General features: G+C 35.1%; 1 protein-coding gene across 1 annotated transcript in view; it reads left to right on the top strand.

Moving 5' to 3' along the window:
- LOC138935712 (platelet endothelial cell adhesion molecule) overlaps window positions 1-12,914 on the top strand; it is a 127,915-nt gene that overhangs the window by 84,254 nt on the left and 30,747 nt on the right. The window contains exon 4 of the mRNA XM_070300494.1: window positions 760-893. Within this exon, the coding sequence (XP_070156595.1) occupies window positions 760-893 (134 nt within the window). The remainder of the gene's footprint in view (window positions 1-759; window positions 894-12,914) is intronic.

The following is a 12,914-nucleotide window of genomic DNA, read 5'->3' as shown; positions in this document are numbered from 1 at the left end:
GATAAAATTGTAGTGCTTTGTAAATTGACTAAATCGTTTAAATATAATATTTCTACGCGATATATAAATTGAAGGAAGATGTAATAAACAAAGAATTTTAAGTTTTACAATAATATAAATTTTAACAATAATATAAATAAATATTTTATTAGCTATTGCAAATTTCTGTTCTATCGCGGATTTTTTATTTACGTATGTCTGAAATTTTTTTAAAAATCTCATCATCTCTACATATTTTTTATTCCGTATCTGAAATATTGCGACGATTAGTAAATTTCCGATACAAAGTTTTTGCTTTATCATTTCACTCAAGTCCGTTTACCGTTCGGCGACAATGATCGGCCGCTATTCACGGATACTTGATTTTACAGCAGACAAACAAGCTTTTAATCACAGTTTCAGTTTGGAGCTATTGTCTTTGCATCACAACGCCCCGCGTTTACCCAATTCGCGCTACTGCCGGCAAAATCAATATCCCGCGTACTGCGCTTAATATTTTTCCACGGGGTCACACGTCCGTAACTGCCTTTTGAGGGTAGCGTCGGGATTACGCAATATACGTACACCCCATTGTGCTCCGTAGGAGCGCATAAAGCTAGCGACATAACGGACTCCTCATTGGCGCTTGAATATTGGATAAGTTTGGCGGCGAGCACGAGGCAAACGGGACGATTACGGCATTCGCCGCCCCGCATCGCCGGACTTTAGGTTTCGTTGACAATGACTATAAGAAAGACCCGCAAAATTATTATGTTTCAGCTCTGCCCGATGGGAGACCCGTTATCGTATCGGAACGCGAGCGCTACGATATAGGAGACATGTTGAGGGCAAATTGCAGCCTGCCGTCATCGAAGCCACCGGTTCACCTCTCATTCACGCTGAACAACATGCCGGTAAGTGATGCCTATCGACACGACGATTGTCATATTATCCAATCAGAGAGAGGGGAAATATGTGCGTTAGTGATTGAGTTTCGACACTGCATTCGCTTAGATAATCTTTCCGGAAAAATATTTAGCGAAATTGAAACGTCCACTTTAAGTATATTAAATGGGAGCGGGAGGGGGAAATTATATTGGTTATTAATTAATTTATTCTACCGAAAAGTGAAAATTTTTTAAATTTTTATTTTTGCTATCACGACATGTTCATTATATGTATATATATTATGTCAATCAACGATTGATTCGTTCTGAAGCGGTAGAAAATTAGTCAAGTGTAATAAAAGCGTAAAAATCGTTGAAATGTACATGTTAATATATAAAATATTTCGAATCGTGGACGTTTTTTCGTTTTTTCTCCATTCAGCGTTTTTTTAGCTTTACAGTATCCAATCGGAATACGTTTTTCTCACATCTTCTCGCTTGAAATGGATCTTTTTATAAAAATTGTTAAATCGAAGACTATTTGCTTTTACCACCCCATAAAACTCGTAAGCCTCATTGAAAGTGCGCGAGATTTCGATATCGATTTTCAATTTACAATATATATATATATCTACATTGCTGTGCTATTATCATCACCGCCAATGTTTATTGTAATAGGAAACTTCTCTGATCGTTCGAAAAGAAAATCATTTCCGTCACGTTACTGTTTTTCCTTTATCACATACTCGAAATGTAGATGCTATTTATTATATCAGCTTTTAACCGATGCGCAGAGAATTTGCACAGATTTACCCACTACGAGGGAACGTTTAGAGAAACTTAATTTAGTCCGAAATAATTCTGACATTTTATAGCGTTGCAAAGTTATTCAGAATGTTAACAAGCTTTTCGCGAGAAGCAAATTGACATCTTGAAGGGGATTAAGTGAATTTTTTTACTCTATGAAAATATGCAGTAATATACGTATCGCCTATTTGCTTTCTGGGCAATCTAATTCTTATGCCGAATAGAATGAAACCTCTACGCAGAATTAGAACACGGATGATTAAGCCTTATCCATCGCCTCTGAAGAGGTTTTATCAAGTCGCGTCCGCGCGATAGGAGAATTTGAATAATCGGATAATCCGTACAAAAGCCGTCAGGAATTACTGAACGAAATACTAATAACCGCGTGATATCGACAAAAATGTTGTCGAGTAACTTTCGCCGAGCGAAACACGCCTGCACAGACGTAGCCTTCGGCGATGCATTACCCATAATCTCCGGGGATGACGTCGCGGGACCTCATTTAGCCATTACGGCTAAATGCAAAGCGAAAGCATGGTCCATGCTTGATCGTCCGCAGAAATCCGAAACTTGCCACCGACTTTGATCGAGCAGAAACCCGTGCTGAATATGACATCCCATTCCCAGAAATGCTTTTTTAATACTAGAAACATTTTTGCCATTTTGTCCCTGACTTTGCATTATATGAAGAAGTTGCTGTCTTTTTTTTTTTTTTTTTTTTTTTTTTTTTTTTTTTTTTTTTTTTTTTTTTTTACATATATAATATACAATTATATATATATATATATATATTTGTCTTGTAGAACAAAATTACGAATTAAATTGATTAACAAGGAAACGTCCAAGTTGGTCATTGTCGAATATTTCGCATTAATCAAATATCAAATATGTCGAATTAATTTCTATTGAGAGAGAGAGAGAGAAGGAGGAAATTATTAGACTGGATAAATTCGATAATTTGTAATAGAGAACATCTTCCATATATATAAATTGTTTGAATTTTTAATGTTAATTTATATACATTTCTCTAATACCGTTTATTCTATAATATCATTATTTTATATATTCAAAGAGAAAAAAATTTGTACAATATATTTACTTTAATCGATTCACTCAGAATGATTGCTTGATAGCGAATCGTACTCTGTAAAATTATAATGATATTATCTTTCACTCGATGGTGTGATAGTACAATAAAAAGACGAGAAAATACAATTCCGAGGAAAATCAAGCATGGGTTTCTTTCTCCATAGGACCTGGGGAATTAGTATCGCACATATACGTAAGTGCGAGTAACGATGGAACAGCGCCGACGGGGGCAGTGAGAAGGGTAGTAACGAATTGCCCAGGTCAGGAACAACCGGGTCGGTCTGCTAGCTTCTTACGGCTAACGTCTTGTCGAGAAACTCGTCGAATTTGCAGGGAGCGTTTCTGAGAGCGTGGAAGATATCTTGTCGCGGAAACAACGGTTTCTTACGACCAGGGCGTTGCCAGTACAAGTTTACTCGCATCGGAAAAAGTAGTTCACTTTCAAGAAAAACTTTTAGCTTCAGTTGATCTCTTCTCTCCAAAAGATTTATTCTTTACTCGTCGAAAATCTTTTCAATTAATATTGTATAACTTCAGAATATATTTTTGTTAATTAATATATAAAGTTTTTTAAATGTTTGTATTTTGTTACTTCGGGATATAATTGTTTACAAATTTTATAAATACATAATTCACGTTCAGTGTAAATTGTAGTATCCGTGTGACAAATTACATCTAGTTTTCCGTTTAAAAGTTGCTACAGAATCAACTTTTAATGAAAAATATTGTCAGCTGCATTGTTTTTCATTTTTAGCAATATAATTTAATGGATAAAATAAAAGCTCAAAAGATCGAATTTTAGTATAATATACTTGCATAGTAATTCTTTCTTTTTCTTCTCTTTTCTTCTGTTCTCTCTCTCTCTCTCTCTCTCTCTCTCTCTCTTTCTTCTCTAAAGATTTTTATCTTCTAATCTTAAATTTTCTAAATAATTTATTAATTTTTTTGACGTATTTAATTTATATATTAATTTATTCTACAAATAATTTATTTTAAAATGACGATAATAATATAAACTAATATATATGTTGATATTCAAAATTATTGTAATTTGATTTTATTATGGTATGTTTATAAATGTATAAATTCAATGTACATATATTAAATGTGCTAATCAACTATTGATAATTATTGTGATACATTAATATAAATAATACATATTTGCAATATAAAATATGCAATATGTAATATCGACATTAAAGGACACATTATCAATAAAATATCTTATCTGTGGATGCAATAAATTAGAGATTACGGCATTTCCTGTCGATGATTACATTTCAAATTAGAATTCTAGATAAATTTAAATAGATAAACGATTGCAAATAATATATTGCTCACGCTTTTCCTGTTTTGCGCATGTAGGATATCATAAAAATATATAATATATACGCCAGGATATCTTTAATAATATTTAAATTAATAAATTACATTTTTTGAATGAAGTAGCATTGCAAAAGGGACGGTTTAATTCCAGATTATAATTTCGAATATTGAAATATATTTGTGTATCGCGTACAATAAATTTCTCTTGATTCTAATAATGTCAAGCGTGCGAAAAACACTTAAGATTTTTTAATTTGCAATGTATATAGTTGTATATAACGTACTTGCATCTTAAAGTAATATCAGTAAGTATCAGTACATTTAACATATTTACATATACTATTCGTAACCCAATATTCTTAAGGTTAATCTATGTGTCATCGCTGTTACGGATACGTATAAATTTTACGTAACTGACGCGCGTTCTTATGTAATATCAATATATGGTCCTTTAATACCTCATAACCCGGTATCGTAAACGGCTTTGGTTCACGTGCGATCTCGCTTATCTTACATCCGCGGTGCGCTTGTATAAGGCGTTGAGAATGGGCTTGTTTAGTCCTTCACGTCCGATACATAAACTGGTATCATTTCAAAGAGAAAATAAGTATAGGAAGCAAAAGAGTATTTTCTTTACCTATATTTATGCTAAGATCACTCACGATAATGTCATTTATTGTTAGTATAACATGATGGCTTATATATTATTTCTAGCTAATAGTCTGATTAAGTCATTGATTGACAGATATATTAAATTAAGACGACAAAAAAAAAGATTATATTAATTCGTAGAGTCAAACATCGATTTCGTTCTTTCTCCTTAAATCTCATCCCCGAAATACTACATTGAGATATTTTCACGACCATGAATCTTTCGCGCTTTATTTCGATCACACCTGTCTCTTCTTTTGCAATCATCCACGCTATTCGCGTCGCCTATACGAGATTCACACGTCTACGAATCTATCGGAATACCATGTATTACTGGATAATATGGGCGGGATTTATTATTTGAGATTTATTGTGGTTTTACGCGTCGCCCGATGCGTATAATCGAGTCTGGCGGTGACAAATTATGACTTTTCTGAGATATCTGTTCGATAAATTGCTCTTTATTTTCTCGTAATTTTATTTCTAACGAATTTATTGAATACTTTTCTGCAAGAGAGTTAGTGTTCGGTCTTTACAGTTTCATGATCTCCGTGTATCGATATTTTAATTTTTAATTTAGATTTGAATCTTTGATATGTTTGTTTTTATATTTACAACTGCTTGAGATAAAATAGCAAATGTTTGAGATTGATGATTTTAAAACAAAATAAAAACACGAGATGGAAAATTGATTTCCATGTAATGTTGTTATAAAATTAGTTTATAAAGAAATGTTTAAATATATGAAAGGATTTTACGAGGGATAATAAGTGCTTGGAATTTTTTAATGATTATTTTATTTTATTATATTTTATTTATATTTATAATGTTGTTAGTTATTCAACGATATCAACTATCTATTTGATTTTCTGTGCGAGATCCCGTTTACACAATTAAAAATTTTTTAATTAAAATTACGAAACATAAACTTTCTTAGAATTTATACTTTCAATTTGTTGATTATTTCGAAGAGCAGGTATATAGCTTGTTTGAGTTTCGCAATATATAGTACGAACAATATACTTTTTGTTATTCTTTGTACATCCCGGTACCAGTCTCTCAATTAAAAGCCGAGAAAAAAGCCGCGATTTGTTCGCATCTTATCGAAAACAGTGCTGAACTTTATCGCTACGAAACCGAGTTCGAAGGTTTCTGTGCAAATAGTCGGCATCGTTTGCCATCGTGTCCTTAATCAACTTATATAACCCGTGGTAACTTCTGCCAATTAGAAACATATATCCCGCGGGAAAGAAGGTCGGGATCGCAGCCGGTGCTGCGGGGAAGAGAAACTTTATCGAATCGTAAATCGTCATCTGAAAATAGCGCTCGCACCGATCATTGTCCGTGCACTTACGATTTTCCAGCACACCGGCGGGTATTTTCTTTCTCATGCTTTTCGGAGAACGGAACCGCGCGACCCCGTTGTTGTTTTTATAATCTTATGCGGTATCCGACGGATATTGTAAAACAGGGTAGAGCGATGGACTTGAGATACTATGCATAGTAAAATAACCTCCGGTGGTGCTAGTGAAAACATTATCTTAAATTGCCGGCGAAGTTTCGCCAGCTCTTTTCAATCGCGATACCAATACCGATCGCTTAGTACGTCACGGACCATGTTATTCAAGATTCAACGAATTGATCTTGAAGCTGCTTGGCTAACCAAGAGAAATATCCAATGGTTTCACTGTTTCTATATCGATTTTATACAATCACGTTGAAAGCACGACTACTATTCTAGTGGTTCTCAGGAATAAACAAAGAGACATAATATATTGATATGATATATGGTATTTATTGTGAAAAAAAAAAATATATATATATATATATATAATATTTTAAATTACGACGTTAAAGCGTAAAATGGAAATCTGAATCGACGGTTGCAAAGAAACCCCTTAAAGAATCATATGTTAATGAACAGACGATTACGTGCATGCATATGTGAAAACATATCACGAGTGATTCTTACTAAAGCTTTTTACCATGAATGGCAATATAATTAAATGACTTTCAAGAGCTCACATGCCAAGAACATACGCTGATTATTCGCGCGTTAAGCATGTCTCCGCCCGCCTTAACATCGCACGTTTTCTTGGTTGTTGGCCAACGCGACATTACTTTTGCATATATTTGAATATAAGGCTGGCGGAAACGATAGAATATTAAAAAGTAGCAATGTCTTTTTACTGCAGCTTGATTTCTGGACAGACTCACAACAGACGCAATTTGAATATCGCGTCCTAAAACTTTATAAAATACACATCTACGCGTCTTACACACAATATCTCTTTATCATTCAAGTATATTTATATATTCATTATATTTTGATCAGCCCATACATAAATTTTTTTTTATATGAAAATAACTTCTATAATATAACGAATAAAAAGAGGAATAAAAGGTACATTTTATGTTAAAAGTGCATTTATCGCAAAATTGATCGAAAAATTTCTCAGGCGAGCTTTGCGCGATCCCATTGAATTTACTGCATCATAAACCATGACTCCATGCACTGCTTGCAATTGCTGCACGATGCATCAAAAGCTTCGTTCAAAGTCGACACTTTGTTATCATTTTCCAGCGTAACACCTGCGTCTATACGAAAGTACTGTACGAGAGATGTACGAGCCGTCAAAAATCTATATGTATCTACCACGCGGAACAATAAATTTCTGATAATTCGTGATGCTTTTTGCGCATAGCATTAAATTCTGTTGTAATAATATTTTATGTAATCAATATTATTAAATGCTTCGTTTTGAATTATTGATTGAGAGAGAAATTTACAAATATATATTTATAGTTTACGCGAAATTCGAATTTACTGGGGAGATCGACGATGATGGTTACGCAAAATTTTATACTGGACTATTTAGCTACTCGGCTACTTAAATCCCCGATACAAAATTAAAGTGACGAAAAATATTTTTAAACAATTATTTCTTTAAATATTAAAAGCAGCACGAGATGTTATGCGCAGAAGCGTAAAGTTTAATATATCAACGATATTTCCTCATCTTCGCGGCAAATAGATAGACAGGTGTCTAAAGTGATAACGGAAAACGGTCCATCCTTTTCCACTACGACTTCGCTGGCCAGCACTGTCTACAAACACACCGGCCCACTTTCCCGCATGGCTTCGGCTATAATGAAATGCATCGCTCTTTGAGGGTTTAATCCGATGCAGATTAAAACCCCAGCTCCCATCCCGCCGTGAAACAAATTGCAGCGCAACCCCGCCGCAGAAGGAGGCAAGGGCGTTGGAGCTAATCCGACGCAAGGCTCACACAGCTTTTGTACCGGGAAATGAACGGAGACGTCTACGATGAGAATAATTCGAAACTCGTCGAGACTGCACTTTTCACCCTCCACGGAGGATGTCGAGTCTTGCTCAGTGTTAAATCTTGTCGCGGGTAAATTTAATTTTAATATCAACCGATATAAGAAAGTTTCTATCTGCAAAAATTCATTTTTTACGCATGATTTATTTATAAATTATATCCATGCGAGGGATATCAGTATTACAGAGGCATATCAAAAATCATTGAAGCAAAACGTTTCGCGCGTCGTCTCGCATCATCGTCGATTTTATTTTGTAACAGGCGACAGCAGAAAAAAGGAATTGAACCGGCTATCCACCCTTAACCTTCTACCCGGCCATCAACTTCTTTCTCCCCTGTTCCCGCGGTATCATACTCCTTCTCCTTCTCTTTCCTATTTTGCGTCGGCGTTGCTCTTTCTCTTCCTCGCACATACATACACACATATATCGGCTCATTCATTAAGTCTGGAGAACGTCCTCGCAATCTCTATAGGTTCGTCAGTAGATGTGTACACGACGTGCCGTTTGTTCTCCCCTGAAACTCGAGATGTCCTCCTCGGATAACATGGCGAGACCATGATGGCTAGCACACACAAATATATATGAAGCTAGCGCACACTCGCGAGATCACGACACGAAGCGATAGAGTCACCGAAAGATAATGAAAGCTTATACCCGCGATCTACGGCTGCGAACGAGACGAACGATTGCAAGCCTTCACCCGGCGCGAACAGCTTTTTTTTTTTCTTTGTGAGAAACAGCATCTCTTATCTTCAAGTGACATTGGATTAGAGGACTGACACACAAAAAGCTATCCAAATCAGACATCTTGGCGTCATTTTATTCTGTCAGTCGACGATTACTTATTCGCTCACTTTCTCTTTCTTTATCGTGCAATAAAAATTGAAATGATTGAAGAGATAACGAGTCGTATGAATAAAAATGAAGTAAGAAGTGAATACAATAACTTTTCAACCCTTTAGAGTACTTTTCCGCAGACTATTCCAGATCTACGGAATTATTTTTCTTTATCTATGGATTCTTTAATTTAAACTTTGAATGAAAATGGAACGAATCGTACAGTACGTATATGTAAATCGCAATCTAAATGCACTCGTCAATCATATAATAGACAAAACTAATTTTAGCAAAGATATTACACATACACAAGTACAATATGTTATGTAGTTGGCCGTAACATTGTATATTTATTCTTGTAATATATAACAAACTGAGCAAAAGTAAATGTCATTATATTATATTTTGAACCATAGAATAAGATCCCCAACCGAGTTAACTGTATTTTTACGGAAATATCTGTTTTTGCAGACAGTAAATGTCTCTTTTATGCATATTTTCATTCAGCTTTTGCCGTAAGCTTTCACAGAAAATAGTGAATATATTTTGCAAGACATTTCTCAATAAATAAAGACATCTCATTTTATTCATATAATGTATTAGATATAACAAAACAAAAAAAAAATGGATAAAATTATCATAAGAATGTGTAAAACTTTTCTGAATAATTTTTCAAAGTATGTATTTTTATTGTAAGCCAATAGAAACCTCTGAAATTCCGAAATTATATGACTTGGAATACTAAATTGTATCGGTTATTCAAAAAGGTAATTAAATAATTTTAATTCAGAAACTTATCACTAATAGATTATTATTATTAAAATAAGATAATGTTGCATCAATTTAATTTAATTAATGGCATAGGACTGATCATTAAAGAACAAAGCATATTTCTCTGTTTAGCTGAATTAAATTTGTTGCAAAATTTAAGGATATTAAAGCAAATCACACATTTGTATGGTCCCATTGTAACTAGAGATTGCTGTATGAAATTCCTCTTTACAGAAACAACTCCAGAGTATATGTCGCCATTTTATTAATGTAGTTCTGGTGCAGTTGACTATTTTGATAAACAGCACTATAAATTTTATTACATTGTTACAATTGTAATATTATATCAGCAATAGGATAGAATACTTTAATAAAATGTGCTCTGCAAATTATTAACGTGAGATTTGTGACCTGCTTACTGACCAATTAATATTTCGCAAATGTCTCTACAGCTGTGCGTAACATAGATATCACGCGAAAGTTATTAACTATTCAATAAACAATAAATTGTATGATCAATATATACATCGTAAGCATTGACGAACGGTATTTAAATTCTATATAAATATTATATTCATGCAAATGAGCATTTTATGCATTCTTATAATTGCAATCAATATAATCGACACGTACGTATCTTCCTTTTTTGCGGATTCGATTATTTTAAAAAATACATGATAAAGTATAGAAAAAAATTCAAAAGAGAAAAAGAGTTTTTATAAATTGATGAAATGGCGTGATGAAATAATCAAATCCCAACTGTATGATTCTCCTAGTTAGCAATACACACATGATGATCGTACTGGGAATTATAAACTTTATTTGATTATATTGTACTAACAATGGGAGAAACATTGTTAATTTTTTTTCGCGTTTTTACAATTAAAGCAAGATATAGAAGAGTATGTGTTATTGACAAGAAAAATTGTTATTTACTGATTACATTAAAAATTTTTATTATTTAAATTTCGGTAGATTTTCTCTTCTCTTTTTCTTTCTCTCTTACTCTCTTTACATATTCTATATTATATGTATTATTTTATACATTATTTATAAGAAAAAAAAAACATATTACTTTTTCTATGACAGTTTATCACACTAATACGATAAATCGTAATAAATTCGTTTCAATTGAAGAATTTGGATGATTAAACCGCTGTAGAAATGTAAAGAAGCGTGTGTATTAATTCATAATAAATAAGTAAATTTAATATCGCTATATAAATATGCATGCATTGTATGCGTGTATGCGTGTATTTGAAATAAATTAACATGTACGCAACGAACCGCGGTAGTTTATTGTTACATGCCTTTTGAGTCTTACGTCACTAAAACAATGCAAACAATCATCTTCTACAGTGTGCACAAGTAGAATGAAATTAAATACGTTACAATTGTTAATAGTCAGCGAATACGGTAAAGAGTCAAACAAAACCACCCCAAGCAGATTAAGAACAGAAAAAAAAAAATAAAAGATTGTAAACATCGTGCGCTTCAAAGAGTTGATGTCTCCTGTTGCCATGCATAGAAAGCGGATCCGAGGGTTGAATATCTTTTGTTTTCTATCTATAAAAATTTCTTTATATGATCCAAGATAAAGCAGCTTCGCCTCCTTTATACATGTGTATAAAAGCCTCTTTACGTATGTGTGAAAAAAATATCAAAATATTAATAAAGAATTCAGAAATATTATATTTTTTTCGGCACGTTTGTATATTGCGTGCTTAGTTCTATCCAATTATACCCAAAGACATCATGCAAGTAGCATTAAGTTGTATCTCAAATGCATATCCGATCGCGATAGATGAGATTAATAGCAACGCAGCATTAAATTTTTCCGGACGTTTCCCGTCATGCAACCGGCGTGTGACCCAGATACCTTTATATACGAAGCGAGAGAATTCAGTAAGGGGAGATAGTTGAATCTCGATTTACACAGCTTAAAGGGTATTCGTACATAAGTTGTCGGGCGCCGTCCTTTGTACATCCCTAATAAGCCATATTTCTCCCCGAGCGATGATGTTGAGCCTGTTGACCGATGTTGATCGATAGAATCACAATCGGCTGATCTCGTATTCAACGTTCGCGAGTCCATCGTTGAGCGCGTTACGGTGGTATACGCACAGTGAATACGCACGCGTACGAACAGCCATCACGAGCGCATTAGCGCGCGCACGCCTTGCACCGTGCGCACGCATCGCCAATGGGGTTGCTCTACTCCGGTGTCGAATAGCTATTACAATTTACACGCAGTAATATGTACCGCCGAATTAAGCCCCGAGTCCTGCTAATTGTGATTAAGTTTAATTCGCACGGACGTGCCCCCCCCTCCCCCTCCCCCCTCCCCTCCTTACCCTCACCCTGATGGGATGAAGAATGGCGAGCGGCGGCTGCTTCCCGTTTGACGTTCTACCTGCCAATGCCGTTTTGCGCTGTGGCGTTTGCAGCCTCGGTGTGTATCCGACGTATAACCGCTCTATATCATTGTAGGGTACACACTTATATATGTACACGCGCGTATAATTTCACGTTCGTCGGTACCAGCGGATTATCGGTCAATAACACCGAAGAAAATCGTATCTAGCTTCCTGCGGTCTGCCCTCGAGGCTTCAACTTCGTCGACTTTCATTAAGCAATCGTAATGAGGATAGAGAGAGAAAGAGAGAGAGGAGACAAGATTACGGGGAATGAGAGGCAAATGATAAGAGAGAGAACAGACGCGAGAAAGAGATGAAGCGGGGCCACTTAACGAATCATCGATAAACTCCCGGCATGACATCGTCACGATCGCCGTCGTCGTAATGGAACGAATAAATGTACACGAAACTCATTGTTTTCCATCCAGAAAGATCCTTTCGTACAGACATCGAGACTGGATGTCTCTCGGGCTTGTCTCGTCTATATAATGATTTCTCCCCTAAAACTACCAACTAGTCGTCCACTGTGTTCTTCCTCGCTTCGTCAATTTCTCTCTCTCTCTCTCTCACACACACACACACATACACATACACACATTGTCCTTTATTCCCTGACGCGTTTCCGGCGTTTGCTTGTATTTCGCACACGTTTCGCTTCCTTTCAATCCCTCATTTCCATCCGCCCGTACACCCTCTTTCTCTTTATCCGTGTTTCCGCGTTCACTTCGTTACTCGTCAACCCCATGACCGAACTTCAGACCTACGCGGTCTAATAAAGCTGGTGTATAGTATGCGTATGCTTGA

This window comes from Polyergus mexicanus, unplaced genomic scaffold (assembly GCF_030449975.1).
Source record: "Polyergus mexicanus isolate NDT 795.1 unplaced genomic scaffold, iyPolMexi1.0 SCAF_8, whole genome shotgun sequence".
Lineage (NCBI taxonomy): Eukaryota > Metazoa > Arthropoda > Insecta > Hymenoptera > Formicidae > Polyergus > Polyergus mexicanus.
Note: the sequence above shows the minus strand (reverse complement) of the source record. Positions and strands in the feature narration are given on the sequence as shown.